The 22,205-nt window shown below is 50.9% G+C and overlaps 1 protein-coding gene and 1 long non-coding RNA gene across 2 annotated transcripts in view; both read right to left on the reverse strand.

Moving 5' to 3' along the window:
- Nucleotides 1-17,704, reverse strand: part of ITPKC (inositol-trisphosphate 3-kinase C) — a gene marked incomplete at its 5' end in the record, with an annotated part of 28,610 nt that extends 10,906 nt beyond the window's left edge. Inside the window, one exon of the mRNA XM_081019223.1 lies at nucleotides 17,576-17,704. Within this exon, the coding sequence (XP_080875349.1) occupies nucleotides 17,576-17,704 (129 nt within the window). The remainder of the gene's footprint in view (nucleotides 1-17,575) is intronic.
- LOC308484635 overlaps nucleotides 1-21,959 on the reverse strand; it is a 34,635-nt gene extending 12,676 nt beyond the window's left edge. The window contains exon 1 of the long non-coding RNA XR_013990063.1: nucleotides 21,865-21,959. This is a non-coding gene — a long non-coding RNA (uncharacterized lncRNA). The remainder of the gene's footprint in view (nucleotides 1-21,864) is intronic.
- Between the last annotated feature and the right edge of the window lie 246 nt (nucleotides 21,960-22,205).

Below are 22,205 nucleotides of genomic sequence, written 5' to 3' on the forward strand. Positions count from 1 at the left end.
GGGGGTGGACTAGATGACTCTAGGGGACCCTTCTTCACTCGCAGCCCCCACCCCAGGCAGGCCACAGCGCTCCTACTTTCGTCCCCCCCCCCACCCCACCCCAGCTCACAAGCAGAGATCTGCTGTGATCTGGGTCCATCCAGTTGCACCTCAGCTCAGCGGAAAAACCTCCCTCTTCCTCCCACATCGCTAACCACAGCATGACAGAGTTTCCACTGTGAGCAGGAGGCAGCAGGGCGGGGGGGTTGCTCAATTTGCCACAGCTGAAAAGCAAACAACTGCCTGGGGGTGGGGGGTGGGGAGTTGACACCTGCCAAAGGGCCAAGCCTTATTTATTGCCCAGGTGAGACAAGGAAGACTTGCTTGGGATGGTAGTGAGTGGCACTTTGCATATGCTCAGAAGCACCCTTGGTTTTCCTCACTTTGAATTTGGCAGGGCTGAGCCACTGCCGAGTTTATAAGAAGGGGCCAAGGGAGAGAGGGCCGGGGTCTTGGCTCCAACTCCTGAGCTAGTCCCCACCACCATTGATTTATTATTATTATTATTAAAATCTGTTTACTGCCCTTCTTCCGAAGATACCAGGATAGTTTCACAACAGAAAAAAAAAATGAAAATACAAAACCAAGCCAATAACTCACATGCTTAGCCACAATTCCTCCCCTCCGCCATGCCCTTCTGCCATCGTCTTCAATCCGGCACCCGCCAGACACTTTGGACTACAACTCCCATCCATGGGAACCGTAGTGCAAATCGCCCAGAGCGTACAGTTCAGCTGTGGAACTCGCTCCTTCAGGAGGGCAGTGACGGCTACCAACCGGGGTGGCTTCGAACCTCCGGAGGTATTGAAGCAGGGGGTTGGACTAGATGACCCCTAAGGGTCCCTTTCCAACTCTACCATCCTGTGTGAACTAGGATTGGGCAAATTCATGGAGGACAAGGAGCTGGAGACAGCTCCTAGCCAGGATGGCTCTGCTCTGTTGCTGGTTTTCCTCGGGGATCTGAAGGCAAGAATATCAGAAGAGCTCGGCTGCTGGATGAGACCAACGGGGGCCCCATCTAGTCCAGCACCCTTTGTGGCTTAGGGCCCTCGTATCTCCGGGACCGCCTCTCCTGGTCTGCCCCGCAGAGGACCTTAAGGTCCATGAATAACCACAGTTTAGAGGTCCTGGGCCCTAAGGAAGTCACACTATCCTCCGCCGGGGCCAGGGCCTTCTCAGTGATGGCTCCGACCTGGTGGAATGCTCTGTCCCATGAGACCAGGGGCCTGCAGGACTTGATCTCCTTCCACAGGGCCTGTAAGACAGAGCTATTCCGCCTGGCCTTTAATTTGAATTCAGCCTGACCTTTTATTTCCCTTCTCTTCCCTCCCCTTCCCCTTTTATGAAGATCACCCGCTCTGAGACCCCACAGCTAATTCTCCCCTGGCCTCCTCGCTGGCCCAAGAAGGACCAATTCAGCCAGCTAGCCCTGGGGATTATCTAAATCCCCTAAATTCCCCTAAATTGATTTTTGAATTTCATTGTCATTCATGTTTTTATACTGTATTTTATGCTGTTTTTATAATTAAGTGTTTTAAAGTGTTTTAAATTTGTTGTTAGCCGCCCTGAGCCTGGTTTTTGAACCGGGAAGGGCGGGGTATAAATAAAAATTTATTATTATTATTGCCACAGGGGCCAAATACCCCCAAATAAACCAGGAATCTAGATAGACTGCCTCTGGACCTGGAGGTTCCACAGGAGCCTAAGAGCAGCCTGGCTGCCGGATCAGGCCAAGGTCTCATCCAGTCCAGCCTCCTGTTCCCACAGTGGCCACCCAGATGCCCCAGTGAGAAGCAGGACCTGAGCACAACATTTCTGCTGTCCAGCAACTGGCGATCAGAGGCATTTTCCGCCTCTGGCAGTGGATGACACACACAGCCATTGTGGGTGGTAGCAACTGAGAGCTGTGTCCCATAATTATCCATGAATTTGTCCAATCCCCTATCTCCTGTGTTAGGGAGTTCCACAGTTTACCTTTGCGCTGCCTAAGGTCCGTATAGTTAAAGCCATGGTTTTCCCAGTAGTGATGTATGGAAGTGAGAGCTGGACCATAAAGAAGGCTGATCGCAGAAGAATGGATGCTTTTCAATTCTGGTGCTGGAGGAGACTCTTGAGAGTCCCATGGACTGCAAGAAGATCCAACCTCTCCATTCTGAAGGAAATCAGCCCTGAGTGCTCACTGGAAGGACAGATCCTGAAGCTGAGGCTCCAAGACTTTGGCCACCTCATGAGAAGAGAAGACTCCCTGGAAAAGACCCTGATGTTGGGAAAGATGGAGGGCACAAGGAGAAGGGGACAGCAGAGGACGAGATGGTGGGACAGTGTTCTCGAAGCTACCAGCATGAGTTTGACCAAACTGCGGGAGGCAGTGGAAGACAGGAGGGCCTGGCGTGCTCTGGTCCAGGGGCTCACGAAGAGTCGGACATGACTAAACGACTAAACAACAACAACAAAGGAACGCCTTCCTTTGAGCTGTCCTGAATCTTCCAGCATTCACTGGATGCCCACAAGTCCTCTTGTTACGACGGACTCTGTCCACTTTCTCCAGGCCATGACTAATTTTTCCACTTCTCTTTCCTCCTCTGACTTGCTCTTTCTCTCAGCTAAACAGCTCCAAAGGTTGCTGCATCCTCTCTATCATTTTGGTTCCCTTGAGCTGACCCTCTTCCAGCTCCGTAACTTCCTTTTTCAGAAGGTTCCAGGGCTCAAATCACGACACGTACGGACAGGGTGCTTCTGAGCGCATACAGAGTGCTTTCTCTTTTGTCACCAAGGATCTAGTCGGAACCCACGCAACTGGGACTTGGGGAAAAGATTCCAGCTTCCAGGTTAATATGATGATGAGGATAGTAATTTTATTATTGATACCCAGCCCATCTGGCTGGGGTTCAAAGCCTTTGGACCTTCTTGCAAAAGTGAGCTTTGGTAGGCGAGCGAGGCAGCCACAGCCTGCCACCCTCGCCACTCCCCCCAAACCTGTTCCATGCCCAGACTGCCCTTTTGCCCTCTGTCTTTCCAAGATCTGCTTCCAACTGCCCCCCAGGCAGGATGGGGGGAAAAGCATGGGAGAGATCTTCATGGGAAATGGCAACAGCAGAAACCTCAGCCGTTCCACCTGCCCTGACAGGTTGGGTTGGTTGACACGGGCCTGCGGGCACAGCGCCCTGAGCGGCTGATGCCAGGTTTTCCACCTGCCTTTTGTAAACAGTCAGCGATGAGAGGAGAGCCTGTTCCCTCCCTCCCACCCACCCCACAGAATCCCACAACTGCAGAGTGGGAAGGGACCTCAAGGGACATCTAGTCCAGCCCCCTACAGTGGAGGAAACGTCAGCAATGCATTTCTCACGGGGGAAACCGAGGCATGCCAGGAAGGTAGATCCCTGGCACTCAGGTTCAGAGGCCTGCTAGGTTCGTGCTCCAGTAGGAAGATCAGTCGTCCCCCCCAGCCAACATTTTGGCTCACCCCAAAACATCAGTGACTATTAAAGGATGGACAACAGAGGCGGCAGAAGTTCTGCCGACAGATTCACAGCACTAAAATCTCCTTACATTTTTATTCCACCTTTTCTTCAAGGAGCTCAAAGTGGCACTCTCCATTTTTATTCTGTGAGCCGCCCTGAGATCTTACGATGTATATAAATCTAACTAACAACAACAACAACTTTATCCTCAGGTAGGTTAGAGAGACTGACCCCAATGAGAACCACTGAGAGTCGAGGGGGTGGGGGAGACACATAACACTTTTTTTACGCCCTCCCCGGCCAAACTCTTCGCTTGCACTTCACATTGGGGCGGGAGGGGGTGCTTGAATGCTCCACCCCTCCCTGAAGACTTGCAACCAGGATCCTGCCTGGCCGGAGCCACGGCGCTGAGCCCTACTCCGAGTAGACTCCTCCAACTGCACCGGCACGACGGACTCCAACCAGATCCCTGGCACTTAAACCGGCCCCAGTAAAATCCTGCGCGTTCCTCTGAGTTAAGACTTCGCTGGGACGGAGCGACCCCGCCATCAGCACAGCTGAGCCTCTAAGCGCGGCTGCAACTTGGTGGAAACCGCTTGCAAACACGATATTCCGCCTCCCTCCGAAGACCCCAAGGCGCTTTCCAACACAAAAACCCACGCGCATTTAAAAGGCTACCCCCTGGGCACGTGCAGAGCGCGCTCCACCGCACGCAGCTCCTTGCTTTCCAACCCCCACCCTCCCTGAACCCCAAAATTGCAGAGCAAAAGCCTCACCCTGCAGGCGCTCCGGTCCAGCTTTCTCATAGCCCCCGCGAGGCCCGCGGCCGCATCCAGACGTGCGCGCAGCTCGTGCGCCAGAGGGAGCGTCCGCATAGTCCTCTGCGGCCGGGCTGCGCGCGGGGCCCTTTTATGCTCTCCGATCCAGCTCAACCCCGCCCCCTTCCCGCCTCCTGCTCGCCCCGCCCCCTCCCGCGCAGGGCGGGGCATTTGGTGCTGATGATGCTGATCCCATCGCGTTGCCTGGCAACGGGGGAATCTTGCGGCCGATTTTTCCATGACAGCAAAAGCAGAGAGAGCGCGCGCGAGACGTTGCGCGCGCGTCCTGTACGCAAGGAGGCAGCGGCTGCGCAAAGGAAGCTGCGCAGGATGGGAGCAAAGGGGAGGCCGGGGCAGAGCTGAACCCAAACACACACACATCATAGCTGTCAACTTTTCCCTTTTCTTGCGAGGAATCCTATTCGGAATAAGGGAATTTCCCTTAAAAAAGGGAAACGTTGACCGCTATGCACACACTCCACTTGGCTCGCAATGCACCCGGTTTGTGTGCCACCTTTCCAAAGCTAAAGCCATGCTCAACTGGCAGCTTGCAACATAGAAAAAAATTGACAATTTTGGGATGGTCAGGTTGAGATCCCTGCATCGCGGGGGTTGGACTAGAAGACTCGCAGGGTCCCAGGGTCCTTTCCAACTCTACATTAATTCTAAGATTCTAGGTAAAGGTAAAGGGACCTCTGTCCATTAGGTCCTGTTGCAGATGACTCGGGTTGTGGCGCTCATCTCGCTTTATTGGCCGAGGAAGCCGGCGTACAGCTTCTGGGTCATGTGGCCAGCAGGACTAAGCCGCTTCTGGCGAACCAGAGCAGCACACGGAAGCGCCGTTTACCTTCCAGCCGGAGCGGTACCTATTTATCTACTTGCACTTTGACGTGCTTTCGAAGGCTCACCCCGTCGCGGGGATTCGAACCGCCGACCTTCTGATCGGCAAGTCCTAGGCTCTGAGGTTTAACCCACAGCGCCACCCGCGTCCCTAGGATTCTAGGAGTCCCTTCCAACTCTAGGATTCTAGGAGACGTCGTCACAAACATGACAAAAGCGGTTGGAAATAATATGAACATCCAAAAAGTACACAACCCAATTGGGGGGAAATCCACATAAATCCTGAGAAGATCGAAAATAAAGAGACCAAACATGGATATCAATAACAGCAGTGGCAATAGTCCGTTCAGCAACCTCAGCTTTTGCAACTGGAGTCAGTCAGGGCCTTCAGAGGCCAGGTGGGAAAAGGCCGGGAAGCAGGGAGCAGGTTTTCCCAGACGCCAAGCCAAGATGCAACTTGCTCAAATGGCACCTTAAACCAAGGTTATGGGCGCAACAACGGACTGTCCAGGTGTGCTTTTTTATAAGAAGAATACAAAGCTGAAAATGAACAAACTGCAGCTAAAATCTTTTCATTTTTCACATGGTCTAGTCCTTCCCCTGCCCACCCCCCTAATATTCTTAAGAGAGTCTCTTCTCCAGTCTTCAGAGAGTGGCTGGAAGTGGGGAGGCAGAAAAAGGTCTCCTTTCCTTCGTGGCAGCTTTAATCTGAAATCTTAGGCTCAAAACTGCACCCAGAGCTCAGAAACTGCTCGCATTAATGAAATTCCCTGTCGCAAAATGCGCCTGGAACAATGGGAGTTTCGCTGGTTGGCTGCAGTTGACTGGATCTTGCAGAGCTGGCAAAGGTTCAGAAAAGTGCAACCAAAAGGATGAAGGGAAGGATGCAACTTCCCTAGGAAAGGACGGTGGCAGACGCTTTGAAGAAAATGCAGGTAAAAGGCAGAACAATAGAAAGCAGATGGAGAAAGGTTTTCCTTCCTCTCTCATGAAGCTGAATGCGGGGAAGATTTGGGACAGATAAAATGAAAGGACTTCTTCACGCAGTGCAGAGTTAGAATGTGGAACTCCCTCCCACTGGAGGCAGTGAGGACCACCAGGCTTTAAAAGAGGATGGGATGCATTCTTGGAGGAGGAGAGGGCTACCCAAAGTCACTAGCTCCCCAGCTGGAGCAGAGAGAGCTCTTGTGCTCAGATCCTGTTTGCAGGCTTCCCACAACGGGATGCTAGATCAGCCACTGTGCAAACAGGTTTCCGGGCTATATGGTGTCCCCTTTGGCCTGACCCAGCACAGGCCCTTCTTACAGTCACATGTTAGAAGTCGCAGAACACAAGAGTTGGGAATGGGGCAGAGAAACCGCCTGCACCAGGCATTTAAAGCATCCTCATAGCACTTTATGTAGGGACGCGGGTGGCGCTGTGGGTTAAACCACAGAGCCTAGGACTTGCCGATCAGATGGTCGGCGGTTTGAATCCCCGCACCGGGGTGAGCTCCCGTTGCTCGGTCCCTGCTCCTGCCAACCTAGCAGTTCGAAAGCACGTCAAAGTGCAAGTAGATAAATAGGTACCGCTCCGGCGGGAAGGTAAACGGCATTTCCGTGCGCTGTTCTGGTTCGCCAGAAGCGGCTTAGTCATGCTGGCCACATGACCTGGAAGCTGTACGCCGGCTCCCTCGGCCAATAAAGCAAGATGAGCGCTGCAACGCCAGAGTCGGCCACGACTGGACCTAACAGTCAGGGGTCCCTTTACCTAGCATTTAAGCTGCCACAGCTTCCCCCAAATTGTCCTGCGATCTGTAGCTCCTAGTGGCCGCTAATCTTTTTTGCAAGGAGCAGATTTTGTTGCAAAACGAGGCAGAGCCCCGGGGGAGGGGGGGGTTGGTAGAGAGAAACCAGGTTGTCAAACTGAATCACATTAATTCTCAAGTCACTGGCTGGAGGCAAGCACAACTCACGCTGAAGTCACCACGAGAGCCCATTCTACACTCCTTTCTTTCATTTTCAAAGCAGGAAGCAGCCTGGGAGCTCTCAACCTGGCAGAAAGATCTATTTTTAGCTTCAGTAGCACACATCCACACCTGAGGGGGGAATCCCAGGATCTTGAAAGTCATCTCAGCAACCTAAGAGATCCCGCTCGCAGGTCTTAATTCATGCCAACGCTTAATCCGCCCACGGCCCCCTGCAATTTCCATGCCCATCCCAGTCCCCCTGAGGGCCGACGCTGGAGACAGTCATCGAGCCCTCTGGGTCTCTCCCACAAACCCTCCTCTTCTCTCTCACAGGCCCCCAAACCAGATCATCCATCGGTGGTACCTTGGGAAGGACCACAGCTCAGTGGCAGAACATCTGTTTTCCTGCAGGAAGCCCTAGATGCAGTTGTGATAGGAATTTTATGGTCTTAGATATATGGTAATGTTCATAAGTGTACCAACCAAGCACGTGCCTAGATCAGCACAGGAAGACCGACCTGGAACCATTTTGACTCCTAAACTGAGCAAATCTTTTCTCTGCAAGGTCAAAATGGACAAGCCTCCCCATTGTCTTTTCCTTCACAAATCCTGTCTTAAGGGTATGTCTGTGTTTGAATAGGGTGTGAGCCTGTGACATGGCCCAGGAACTACCGGTAAGTATTTATCATTACAAAAGACTGACCAGGCTACCTAGGAAATCCAATCAAGTAACCTGCCAGGCAGGAGATAAACAACAACAGGAGAAAAACAATATTAAAATTTCTGTTTTAGACCGCCTTTTCTGTGATGTAGGTGCGATGTATCTGAGGGGTGGTCTTGGGTTACTCCCCTTCTGTGATGTATGTATGATGTTGCTGGGCATGGTCTTGATCTACAGGGTGGCAATTTCAAAAGTCTTTATAAGGCCTTGCACACCATTTTTCTAGGTCCCTCCTCTCTCCTGCAGGTGAGGGGAGCACCCTGTTGCAACAGATCAATAAAGGCCAAGCCTACAGGCTGCTGTTTTGCTCCAAGTAATCCTGGTTGGTGTCTTTTGTTTTTTTGTCCAAGGGAGCCCTCGGATTTTTCTGTTAACACAGTCAGGTAGATCAGGAAACATCCCCCATCTGAAATCTGGGAAAGCCCGCCTGTGCGGGGAATACTGAGCTCAATGTCTGCGTAAGGCCTTGACAGGTTCATCAGTTTCCAACTCCTGCCCCACTAGTGACAGAGCGGCAGGGAGTGGGCTTCTCCTTCGTTTAGAGCAGGGGTAGGTAACCTAAGGCCGAATCTGGCCCATGGATGGTCCGGGAAGCCACTTGCTGGGGACCCCCCGAGAGGCCTGCGCCCTGGCGCAACGCACCACTAAGCCCTATGGGAAAGATGGCTCTGGCTGTTATAGCAAAATTTGGAGTTGGCTTTTGCAGCCCAACTCTCCATGAAGGGATTCGGTGTCTTCCTAAGTTCGTTATCAGAGAAAACTGAGTGGGGGCATGATCCAGTGAATGCGAGGAAGGTGTTTGTTTTCCTGTTGCAACCGAGTTCCTAGAGGCGAGGATCCAGAGCAAAGGCGTGCAAGAAGACTTTTGAAACTGCCCAGCTCCTTAGCCAAAGACCACCAGAAAGCATCATGCATACATACATCACAGAAAGAGGCCGTCTGTAATGGAAATTTGGGCGTGTGCCTTGACACCTGATAATGGTCACTGATTGCATTGCCTGGCCAGTTTGGCCATTCTTTTGAGACGGTAAATACTTTAGTTCTTGAATTCAGGGATTCCCCCGCCCGCCTTTGTAATGCACACTGTGTTTTGAATTGGAGCAGGAACCGGCAAGCCACTCCAGTATCCCTGCCAAGAAAACTCCATGGACAAAGACAACAGGCATATAAAAGTTATGACGCTGGAAGATGAGCCCCTCAGGTCGGAAGGCGTCCAACATGCTACTGAGGAAGAGCGGAGGACAAGTACAAGTAGATTCAGAGCTGATGAAGCGGCTGGGCCAAAGCCAAAAGGTCGCTCAGGTGCGGATATGCCTGGAAGCAAAAGGAAAGTCCAATGCTGTAAAGAAAAATATTGCATAGGAAAGATGGAGGGCACAAGGAGAAGGGGACGACAGAGGATGAGATGGTTGGACAGTGTTCTCAAAGCTACCAACATGAGTTTGACCAAACTGCGGGAGGCAGTGGAAGACAGGAGTGCCTGGCGTGCTCTGGTCCAGGGGGGCACAAAGAGGCGGACACGACTAAACGACTAAACAACAACCATTTTGCATATCTGCTCCAGCCAAGCTGGTGCCCTCCAGACATTTTGGACCACAACTCCCATCAGCCCCAGCCAGCTTAGAAAAACACGGCTGTCTAATCTGTGCCATGTCGATCTGAATATAAGCGGAGGCCGCAGGGATTCCCCAACCCGCCTCCAGCATCACAGTCTCTTTCTGGCAGGGGAGGTGAATGGATCTCCCCAGATCACACACAGCCAGCTCATTCCCAGAATCACGTGCCCTGCCAATGACACAGACGTGCCGATATTTTCGCCGCTGCCACGAGTGAGATCTCAGGTTGGGGGCAGATGGAACAGGAGATGTTTATTTCCAGCCCATGCTCAGAGAACGCCAGATTCTCATAAGACAGTCAGCAGAGGGAAAACGAAAGCTTTCAGCCTGCCTCAATTCTTCCCTTTGGGCCTTTGAAGTCTCATTTTCATGCATAGGAAACTCTGAACCCACAGGAATCTGCAAAAAGACAGCCCTCATTCTGTCAAATGCTTCTGGAGTGTGTGTTTTTTAAGAGCTGCCATCGCTGCTGCATTTTGTGGTTGTGAATTCCAAAAGTTCACCTTGACCTGAACTCAGACCTCCATCCTTTGGCCTCCCTACCAAGTCAGCGGCCTCTAGCCATGAACCATGAGGACAGTTTTATTCCGACAGGCCTCCAGGAACTGACAGCTTTTTGAGAAAAGGGCTTTTAACAAGCTGTGGTGCTTTATTTGCTATATTTTAATAGATTTGTTTCTTATATTGCTTTAACTTTATGAGTGTCTCCTTACCTTTTAATGATTGCCTTTTCTCTATTTTCTAATTTGATTTTCTGCACGTTGTAAAGCATCGTATGTTTTTCTTGATTTTACTGTTTTCTCTTTTTGTAAACCGCTTTGAGGTTTGCCTGTTTTTACAATCAAGCGACGTGGAGGTTTCACGAAACAAATGAATGAAACCTGTCTTTATGCATTTAAAGGTAAAGCGACTCCTGACCACCAGGTCCAGTCGCGGACGACTCTGGGGTTGTGGCGCTCATCTCGCTTTACTGGCTGAGGGAGCCGGCGTACAGCTTCCGGGTCATGTGGCCAGCAGGACTAAGCTGCTTCTGGCGAACCAGAGCAGCGCACGGAAACGCCGTTTACCTTCCCGCCGGAGCGGTACCTATTTATCTACTTGCAATTTGACGTGCTTTCGAACTGCTAGGTTGGCAGGAGCAACGGGAGCTCACCCCGTCGCGGGGATTCGAACCTCCAACCTTCTGATCGGCAAGTCCTACGCTCTGTGGTTTAACCCACAGCGCCACCCGCGTCCACTTTATGCATTTAGCTTTATGCATTTTAACCGTGTTGTTTCTAGTTTTGCGCAAGCTGCCTTGAGTCCCTGTTGCAGGAAAAGGGTTGAATTATAAATCGCTATAATCGTAATAATAGTAGTATTCATGCCCCAAGCAACATCACCATCACAGGAAGAAACAAGAACAAAACAATGCAATCCTTTCCACGCTTAAATGCGCAATTGAAAGGCGCTCCTGGACTGGATCCGCCAGTCTCGGGAGACCCAGATCCACGCAATGCCCAGTCTGGGAATGAGCGTAAGCAGAAAATCCCCCTTGATTCCCCGCAGCTCCTGCCCTAACAAGCCACAAAAGGGCAGCATCAGAGCCAGGAAGAAGGCAGCAACCTTCTTGGGAAAACAGGTATCTCCAGTCCCGGGTGAGCCATCTCTTGCAGGGTGAGTCAGCCCGCTGGCATCTCCGAGTTCCAGGCCGCATCCAGCCCTGCCAGGCCTGGTTTCGGTGCCTCTGAGAGAAGCGTGAGTGAATCACCGGCAGGTTGGTGCTGCCTTGGGAAATGGGAATTATTTGTGCAGCAGGAAGTGAACACCTCCTTTGCAGAGCGAACAATTCCACCCGGATGCTGCTCACAGAAAGAGGCGCTGAGGCCACATTGTGACCCAGAAGCCCGGCCCGTTATCCCTGCTCCCCGCATGTGGCGGTTTCGCGGTTGTGCGGAAATGGACTCTGCACATTCTCAGAGGCACTGCCAGGAACGTTAACAAGTGTTAACCCTAAGCCAGTCAAGCCTCTAGGGTGATCAGTAACTTCGTCTAAGGAGCTTCCGCCAGGGAGGCTGCCCACCGCAAGAACTTCTTTGGCCCAGAAATGGAAGACACTGCAGACCTTGAAATCTCTCATTGCAAGAGAGGAAGATGCAGACTCCGGCTATTGTAGAGGAAAGAACCCAAAAACTGTGTGTTTCTAAGGAAGAACCAGGACGTTTCTACAACGGTCGGTGGGATTTCATTTATGATGTGTCAGATTCATATATACAATATCCTCTCCCCCCCCCAATCACGAAATTTTGGAATCTGTTTTCCTGCTTTTACTTTTCTCTGCCTACAGTGGTACCTCGGGTTAAGTACTTAATTCGTTCCGGAGGACCGTTCTTAACCTGAAACTGTTCTTAACCTGAAGCACCACTTTAGTTAATGGGGGCTCCTGCTGCTGCTGCGCCGCCGGAGCCCGATTTCTGTTCTTATCCTGAAGCAAAGTTCTTAACCTGAAGCACTATTTCTAGGTTAGCGGAGTGTGTAACCTGAAGCATATGTAACCCGAGGTACCACTGTATTTGGAAAATATACCCTCTGTCATTTGTGACTTTGTTGATGTTTCCCCTTTTGTTTCTCTGCATCTTTAGATTTTACGTTACGAAAAGGAGGAGAAACCAAGAGATCTTTGGCCTGTGCAAGACAGCAACCCATAGAATCGCAGAAGTGCAGAGGTGGAAGGTACCCAAAGGTCATCTAGTCCAACCCCGGCAATGCAGGTCCCATTCTGTTATGGTAGCAGAGATCTGTGGTCAACTGAGCAGTTCTCAAAAATTCACAAAATCCCAGCTAGGTTTTTGAACAATCCTTTGAGAAGCCATGCTCTCTGAGGCCAGTCTCTCCCTCTCCCCTAAATGAGAAAGTCCCTAGTCTGCTGCTGTAAAATACCGTACCACACACAAAAACACACTCATGCACACTCATTCTGCAAGTGCTAAAGTTCAAAAAGCGTCATCAGGAAGGGAAACATTTTGCTTTGTACCCGGGGCAAGAGCTGCCAGCTAATGTGGAAATGTTTTGGGGAGAGAGAAAAGGTGCAAGACTTCACGGTTCAGTCTTTTTAAAAAAAGTTTCAATGTTGTCAACTAGTTGTTGTTGTTGTTTTAAAAAAGACACCAATACTTTCCTCGAACTCCAGCCAGGGCCGGGGGAAACCCTCTTGATTTGCCTCACCCAAAAGCGCTTTCGCTTCACAGGAGGAAAAATATATAAGGTTAAGAGTCAAGTTTCCCTCTCTCCCCAAGACCTTTGTTACGAAAAGCATATGTTAAAAAAACAGGAAAGTGTGACTGTAAATTGCCAAGCAGCAGCAAAAGGTCCAGGATTCAGAAAATAAAGGGCTGGGGGTGTTGTTGTTGTTTTTTGCTTTGGCGTTCAGATCTCAGGTTGACAAAAATCACTTTGCATGTCAGACGCTAACTGGGTCAAGGGAACAAATTATGAATTGGAGATAATACGAGATAAGGCCAAAGGGAAAGGCTTGCTCCTCATTTGGCCGCCTCCTGGGTTATAATTAGATTTGGTTAATTACATTTCCCCCAACTTTCCAGACCAAGAGCTTCACACTATCCATCACATGACTCTCTGTCAGCTCCAACTTACCTGCAAAGGACGGAGGACAAGGTGTTTTTTTGCTGGAAGGCCCTTTGTGATAACACACAAACGCCAGCACAGCATCTTTTCGGCTGGCTGCTTTTCAGGCAAGAATCTCCCTCAGTTCTTCCTGGAGAGGAAGCCAGCGAGGATTGAACCCTCAGGGTTACTGGCTTGTTTTTGTTTTGATTATGTTGTGTTTTGCTTTGATTATGTTGTGTTTTGATTATTTTGTGTTTTTATATTGTGGTTTTATCCTGTGAACCGCCCTGTGACCTGTGGGAATAGGGTGGTATGCAAATTTATTATTATTATTACTGTTGTTGTTAATCATATGGCTCAGTCAGTAGAGCATGAGGCTCTTCATCTCTGGGTTGTGGGTTCGAGCCCCACATCGGGCAAAAGATTCCTGAGTTACACGGGGTTGGACTAGATGACCCTCGGGGTCCCTTCCAACTATAGGGGTCTGTGAAAATCGCCCCATTGCATGCTAAAGAGATGCTCTCCCACCAAGCTACCCCACAGGATGTTGATGTAGCCACAAGGTTGCTTTTTTAGGATGAAACAGCCAGCTGGTGTAGTGGTTAGAGTGCTGGACTGTGACTTGAGAAAGGTGTGGGTTTGAATCCACCCACTCAGCCCCCAAGCTCACTGGTCGAGCGTGGGGGCCAGTCCCTGCCTCTCAGCCTAACCCACCTCACAGGAAAGGATTAAATGGGGGGGGGGAAGAACGGTGTATGCCACTTTGAGCTCCTGGCCGAAACTGGTGGGATATAATAAATGCAACAGATAAATATAGTAAGCTTCAGGAATCCTTGCCACTGAGAAGCCAACCATTCATATTTCTATGAAGCAGGCAGGATCTGACCAGTGGGAAGGCTCATTTGCCCCATCCTACAAGTATGTATGGGACGCAGGTAGCGCTGTGGGTTAAACCACACAGAGCCTAGGACTTGCCGATCAGAAGGTTGGCGGTTCGAATCCCCGTGACGGGGTGAGCTCCCGTTACTCGATCCCTGCTTCTGCCAACCTAGCAGTTTGAAAGCACGTCAAAGTGCAAGTAGATAAATAGGTACCACTCTGGCAGGAAGGTAAACGGCGTTTCCATGCACTGCTCTGGTTCGCCAGAAGTGGCTTAGTCATGCTGGCCACATGACCCGGAAGCTGCACGCCGGCTCCCTCGGCCAGTAGAGCGAGATGAGCGCCGCAACCCCAGAGTCGGGCACGACTGGACCTAATGGTCAGGGGTCCCTTTACCTTTACTTTACAAGTGCGCATATGGGGGGTGCCCCAGAGCACAGCTTCAGCTGGCAGGGCCCGCCCCCACCCCATACAAGGCCCAGGGGGCCAAGCGGAGGCCTTTGGCAGTGCATTGTGAGCCCTTGCGCCTGAGCGAGAAAAGCCCACAAGTGGGGTGAGGACATATTTCATGGGTTTCCATGGGGGGGGTGAGCAGCCTTGAGCAGCAGGCTGGCCAGAGCAGCAAGAAGAAAAAGGACACAGGTTCAATCCTTGGCAGCTCCTGGTAAGCCTGGCAAGAATGTCCCCAGCCAGAAACCCTGGCAAACTTTTGTTGCTGGCGGTCAGTGCTGACCATATTTAGCTGACCATATTTAGCTAGACAGTCACGAAATTAAAAGACGCCTGCTTCTTGGGAGAAAAGCAATGGCAAACCTAGACAGCATCTTAAAAAGCAGAGACATCACCTTGCCAACAAAGGTCCGTATAGTTAAAGCTGTGGTTTTCCCAGTAGTGATGTATGGAAGTGAGAGCTGGACCATAATTGCCGAAGAATGGATGCTTTTGAATTCTGGTGCTGGAGGAGACTCTTGAGAGTCCCATGGACTGCAAGAAGATCGAACCTCTCCATTCTGAAGGAAATCAGCCCTGAGTGCTCCCTGGAAGGACAGATCCTGAAGCTGAGGCTCCAAGACTTTGGCCGCCTCAGGAGAAGAGAAGACTCCCTGGAAAAGACCCTGATGTTGGGAAAGATGGAGGGCACAAGGAGAAGGGGAGGACAGAGGACGAAATGGTGGGACAGTGTTCTGGAAGCTACCAGCATGAGTTTGACCAAACTGCAAGAGGCAGTGGAAGACAGGAGTGCCTGGCGTGCTCTGGTCCAGGGAGTCACGAAGAGTCGGATACGACTAAACAACAACAACAACATTTAGCTAGACGCGCCAGCAGCCTGAGTTGAGTATAATGCCGCTTCCTCTCCTCTGCTCCACCTCCCACCATGCGCTGGGGCAACGGGAACATTTTTCAGGTGAGCCAGCGGCAATTGCAAACATTTGCCTACCGGTGTAATTTTCCCTTCCCTTTTGCAGCATGCAAAGCAAACCGAAACTCCGGTTTGAATGCATGTGTCTGTGTGTAGACTATGTCAGAAGAGGCTGCAGCTGGATCAGGCCCAAGGGGGCCCATCTAGTCCTGCCTCCTGTCTCATGGGGGCCAACCAGATGCCCATTATGGGAAACCCGCAGGCAGGATCCGAGCCAAGAGCAACACTCTCCCCTCCTCCTGGGGCTTCTAGGAACTGGGATTTAGAAACATTTACTGCCTCCGACTGCGCAGGAAAGGCAGAGCCACCCTGGCTAGGGGCCATTGAGAGACCTCTCCTCCATGGGATTCATAGCACCATAGAGTTGGAAGGGACCCCACGAGTCATCTAGTCCACCCTCGGCAATGCAGGGTTAGCAAAAGGGCTGCCGGGTCTCATCCTGGCCCACTTTGTAGAGCAGGGGTTGGCAAAAAAATTTAGCAGCAGGCTGGTCCACAATCCCTCAGACCTTGTGGAGGGCTGGAAAAGCAGCAATGGGGGGGGGGGCTGGAAGAAGAGGCGAGGGAGGGCTGGAAGAAGAGGCCTCCTCCTCACTCCCCAGCCCCAGCGCTTGCCTACCCAGGTGGGCCTGATCCAGCCCAGGGGCCTTAGTTTGCCGACCCCTGTTGTAGATGGTGGTTTTCCAGGACACTCACTCGCTAACCAAACCATACAGGTGGCCGGGGTATAAATAATAAATTCTTATTATTACTATAGGGCTGTAAGACGCAGATGGTGCTGTGGTTTAAACCACAGAGCTTAGGACTTGCCGATCAGAAGGTCAGCGGTTCGATTCCCCGCCATGGGGTGAGCTCCCGTTGCTCGGTCCCAGCTCCTGCCCACCTAGCAGTTCGAAAGCACGTCAAAGTGCAAGTAGATAAATAGGTACCGCTCCAGCGGGAAGGTAAATGGCATTTCCGTGCGCTGCTCTGGTTCGCCAGAAGCGGCTTAGTCATGCTGGCCACATGACCCGGAAGCTGTCTGAGGACAAACACCGGCTCCCTTGGCCTATAGAGCGAGATGAGCGCCGCAACTCCAGAGTCATCCGCAATTGGACCTAATGGTCAGGGATCCCTTTACCTTTACCTTATACTACCGCCAGAGCTAGCCCCTTTAGAATCAGTGGACTTGCCACCATGTAGACACGCATCTATCTATCATTTACTCCATGTACAGCCAGCGTGTACCTGATTCTCAACACTCACTCTGTTTCAACCTTAGGACAACCCTCTGAGGTAGGTCAAGCTTGCAGAGAGAGGCCCTGGCCAAAGACCAGCGTCCCAGCTGAAGGAGGATTTACATGTGGGTCTCTCTGACCCTTGTCCAGCCCCCTGGATCCCCATACAGGATTGCGGGGGGGGGGGGGGCAAATGGGACAACGCTGAAGGCTGCGGCTTGTTGCAAGAGTTCAAAGTGCTTTGCGTTATCTCGGTAACCCACAAGGGTCCTATAAGCCAGAGCAGCCCAATCTCCACCTTCCATATCTCAAAAATACAACTACAGCAAGGGCAAGTGTTCACTTAACGCATCCCTAGAACGTGCTTACTCGAAAGTAATCCCAACCGATTTCAAGGGGAAGCAAGTTCGCCACGGCAATTTAAGAAAGAAAGCTCAAGAGACCAGCTTCTGGATTCTGGTGCCCATGCGGATCTCTCCCATTTTTAGATAGTTTGCCTCTTTCCCCGTTTGAAAAACGCGCAGAAATGAATGGAGGGGAAGGAAGGAAGGAAGGAAGGAAGGAAGGAAGGAAGGAAGGAAGGAAGGAAGGAAGGAAGGAAGGAAAGAAAGAAAGAAAGAAAGAAAGAAAGAAAGAAAGAAAGAAAGAAAGAAAGGAAGGAAGGAAGGAAAGAAAGAAAGAAAGAAAGAAAGAAAGAAAGAAAGAAAGAAAGAAAGAAAAGCTCCGCTGGGTCTTTCAAGCGCACGCGGAGTCCCCTCTGTAATAAGGGGAGAATCACAGACCTATGGAGTTGTTCGGGACCCCGAGAGTCCATCTAGCCCTACCCGCTGCCACGCAGGTAATCCCAACTCAAAACCACAATTCTGGAAATCGGACCGGAGCCCTCCGGACCAAGCCAGGCGCATTGGCTTAGGACCGGACCGCCCTCCCGGGGCCGGCTCCCCAGGAAGCCCGCAAGATGGGGACCCTTGCCCGGCAGGATGACCCCGGAGCGAGGAGGGGAAGCCTCACCTGGACATCTCCGGACCCGCCGGTTCCTCCGCTGCTGCTGGGACCGGGACAGGGGGGCGCGGCCGGCCCGGCAGGCGCCGAGGGCGTCGGGGGTGCCGTGGCAGCGGCGGTTCCCACGTCGAGGCGCATCGCGCGCTCCGTCCCTCCGGCCGCGGGGCTGCTGCGCCCGAGCTGCCCGGCTGGCTCCGCCGCCTGCGCTCCGCCCCGGGAGGTGGAGCCGCCGCCCTGGGCGCGCCCCGCGGGAGGAGCCCCGACGGCGGCCTCGCTTGCTCTCGCCGCCCGCCCCGAGCCTACCCTCGCAACAACAACCCTGCGGGGAAGGCCGGGAGCCACAGTAGGTGGGGGGGACGAGGGACAGGCGGCTGGCCCAAGCGCCCTCCCCGGCGGCGGAGGGGCTGCATCGGGGCACAAGGATCAGGGCCAGCCTCCCGGTCACGCAGTAGCCAAATGCCCCCAAGAACCCAGGGAGGCAGATAGACTGCGCCTGGCCCGGAGGCTTCATCAGGACGTAAGGAGAGCCTGTCAAAAAAACTAAGATCATGGCCACTGGGCCCATCACCTCCTGGCAAATAGAAGGGGAAGAAATGGAGGCAGTGAGAGATTTTACTTTCTTGGGCTCCATGATCACTGCAGATGGTGACAGCAGCCACGTAATTAAAAGACGCCTGCTTCTTGGGAGAAAAGCGATGGCAAACCTAGACAGCATCTTAAAAAGCAGAGACATCTCCTTGCCAACAAAGGCCTGTATAGTTAAAGCTCTGGTTTTCCCAGTAGTGATGTATGGAAGTGAGAGCTGGACCATAAAGAAGGCTGATCGCCGAAGAATGGATGCTTTTGAATTCTGGTGCTGGAGGAGACTCTGGAGAGGCCCATGGACTGCAAGAAGATCAAACCTATCCATTCTGAAGGAAATCAGCCCTGAGTGCTCACTGGAAGGACAAATCCTGAAGCTGAGGCTCCAAGACTTTGGCTACCTCATGAGAAGAGAAGACTCCCTGGAAAAGACCCTGATGTTGGGAAAGATGGAGGGCACAAGGAGAAGGGGACGACAGAGGACGAGATGGTTGGACATTGTTCTCGAAGCTACCAGCTTGAGTTTGACCAAACTGCGGGAGGCAGTGGAAGACAGGAGTGCCTGGCGTGCTCTGGTCCAGGAGGTCACGAAGAGTCGGACATGACTAAATAAACAACAACAACAATATACATTTCCAGCATCTTGTTCTTGCCATGGCCTAATGGCCTAAAAACATAGGAAGCGAAATAGAGTGCCTCTGGCACCATAAGAGGCTCCATAAGATCCTGGCTGGTGGATCAGGCCAGTGGTCCATCCAGTGCAGCATCCTATACTCACAGTGGCCAGCCAGACATCCCGGGGGGAAAGCCCACAAGCAGGATCCGACCACAAGGAACTCTCCCCAATTGGGATTCTCAGAAACTTAGGAAAGCTCCTTTGGTCACGACAATCGCCTCTCCAACCTGCGCAGGCAAATGTGAAATGAAAGCAGCCATTTGCTGTCCTTATATTGTTCTGTTATGCGCCATTTGATTTATTGGGAATTTTAAAGAGAAATAACACAGCATGGTACCCAAAACACGAATCACCCACAAACACAACCCTGTCACATTTTAAAATAATTATTTTAAGTTGCTTTGTGTCTCATCGGAACCACTTGCCGCCACTGCCATCTTTGTGGGCAAGAGCCCAGCACATCAAGAGATACCTGGCGCCACAAGGTCTCATGGGCTTCTAGAGTTTGAAGGGACCCTGAGGGTCATCTAGTCCAACCCCCTGCAATGCAGGAATCGCAGCTCAGTCTGAGCCACAAAAGGTCATGGCCCCCTTGCAAGCATCGTGAGGCTCTTAGCTTTGCAGCCTGAACTTAACAGCGCTTAGCTTATTTTGTTACTTGCTGTTTTGTTGGTGTTGTCACATTTGTTTTATAAATCATAAATGCCGTATTGATTTGCTAATCAAATAATAATTAGACTCCTGCTGTAATTTTGATGTTCAGCTTATTTTTTAATTGCTGTTTTGTTAATAGCATTTTATAGATTGTTGTTAATTCAATTTATATACAGTACTGCCCTTTATCAGAATATCACAGGGTGGTGTGCAACAGTAATTGTTTCATTGATGGCTGGTTAATTGATTTATGCTGTATTTGTGATGTCCTATTATATTTTACTAGGTTATTGTTATTTATTGTCTGTCAGCCTCTTTGAGATTCATGTGAGTGAAAAGCAACCTTGGAATCAAATCAAACTCTGAAATGACCAAAATACGGCATGGAAGAGACGATGGTGACCTAATTATTGCTATTTTTTATTTTTTTTAATGTATGCATCGTTTGATGACTCGATGCGTCTTGTGGGGAGAAAAGGCAAATTTGGAAGCTGGTTGTTCTCTAAAAGTTCATAGTTCAAATCTCTGAACTTTAAAAAGAACTTCATGGGAGGAAACTGGCTGGCATGTGTGGGTTACTCAACTCTCCGCTGGGGCGATTTGTCTTGCAATGACAAAAGAGAGCCTTTTTCTCAGCGTTGTGGCATTTGCTGACACATTCAGGAGGATGACGGAGGCAGGAGACATCCATCCGGCACACGACTCCAGAGGATGAGTGACATAACCCCCCCAGGGCAGAGTGAGTCACTCTGGGGCAGAATGCGGCCCTCGCCATTTATGGCTTCTGGAAAACTTAGGAGTGACTGGCTCCCTGGTCATCAGGATGAGTGCTGTCCACCTTTGAACCCAAGTCTTCCCGGTCCAGGTCAAACGTACTCGGGCATTCTGTACATGCTCAGGGGTACTCTTTCTTTAAAGAAATTGTTTCCGCTGGTTTTTGATGAAGTCTGCAAATTCCAGGAAACGCCCCTCCCCTCATTCCCACCCTGTCCCTCCAGGGGAGAAAATCAAGGAAATACACCATGCCAAGTGGCAGATGTTCTGTTGCAGGAATTTATGTATAGGTTGGGGGGGGGGTTGTCCCTCCAGCAGATATCATGCACATGCAGCCCATTACCAAAATCAGCACAATCACTTGTGATTTGTCCCCACAAAACACTTCATCACAGTTTCTTCCTATCTATTCAAAGGGCCTCTGCTGCACAATACCAAATTTAAGAATTCACTGATAAATGTATCTCTGTACTGGCTCACTGGGAAAACTTCAGAAATTCATATAGACCTGTGAGCTCAGGTACTCAGCAGCCCCTCTGCCTGAGTGATAATTCCTGGCATCCTGATACCTGAGTGCCAGACAGGTAGCCATTCCAGAAATAACAAACCCAGATGAAGACCAAAGGGTGTGATTGACTTGACTGGGAAACAGGGAAATGTAAATATCTCTTTTGCTACACTTGATAGGTGTTTGGTGAAGGGCAAGGTGAACCATGGGACAGGGTCCAGGATGCTCAGATTATTGCCACCAGACCTCCCCTTTCATGATGTAACCGTGATGTATGAGTGATGTAGTTGGGGGGGTGTAACATGGGGATTAGCAGCTAATAATAGTTTGGGTTCTCTTTTGTTCGGGGCTTCCATCTTGTTCCACCTGGTGGCAGGTGGGAGTCCTGTTGCGACAGTCTTCAATAAAGACCAAGCCTACTGGCTGCTGTTTTGCTCTGGTATTCCTGGCTGGTGTCCTTGTTTTTTTTGTCCAAGGGAGCCCTCAGATTTCTCCATTAACAATTCTATGATTGAAAATGCAATGAAAGGGCACCAGATTTCAAGAAAGTCGCCATTGTCCCCAATACTGGCTAATGTATGCTTTGAGGCATCTTGTCGGCCACTGTGAGAACAGGATGCTATACCAGAGGCCTGATCCAGCAGATGCTCTTCTTAGGTTTGCGTCTGTTGCAGGAAACCTCCCCCCCCCATCATTCAGTTAGTACAAACACGACATACACACTCACACACAACATATGCTTCTGTTATAAATTCATAGAAAATCAACCATACATTGGAACTGCACCGTTCCACTTTTATTTTACTCCATGAAGGATAGACTACAAAATGGGGAAGGTTTGATACAGGCCAGTCATAATCCCTTGAGCATACCAGCACATACACAGGAGCCCTGCCCAGTTGCTATGCCAACCCTGATGGTCCTAGACAGAAGACCATCAAGATCACAAAGAACTTGCATATGGGAGTGGATTCAACACGGACTGGAACAAAGGACAATGATCAGCTCTTCACTCTGGGGGCAGGAAACTGCCAACTCCCCTTTGTCACCTGGAAAGTACTCATGGGGAGGGGGAAAGGAGGAACCAGCCAGGTGACAAGATACTCAGGTTACCTCCACAACTCCTCCCTCAACCCCTCCTTTTTGTGATTTAGTTGTGATGTAGTTTTAGGGGTGTAGTTTGGGGGATTAGTAACTAATAAAAGTTGGGGTCTTCTTTTGTTCGGGGCTTCCATTTTGCTTCATCTTGTTGCTGGCGGGAGTCCTGTCACGACAGTATCCAATAAAGGCCAAACCTACAGGCTGCTATTTTGCTCCAAGTTATCCTGGTTGGTGTCTTTGCTTTTGTCCAAGGGAGCCCTCGGATTTTTCCGTTAACAAGGGTCTTAAAAAAATTAAAAGCAAATAAAACCAGTGAAATATACTCAGAGTCGCAAAGTGATTTC

Source organism: Podarcis pityusensis (genome assembly GCF_964106645.2).
Source record: "Podarcis pityusensis genome assembly, chromosome: 8".
NCBI classification, from domain to species: domain Eukaryota; kingdom Metazoa; phylum Chordata; class Lepidosauria; order Squamata; family Lacertidae; genus Podarcis; species Podarcis pityusensis.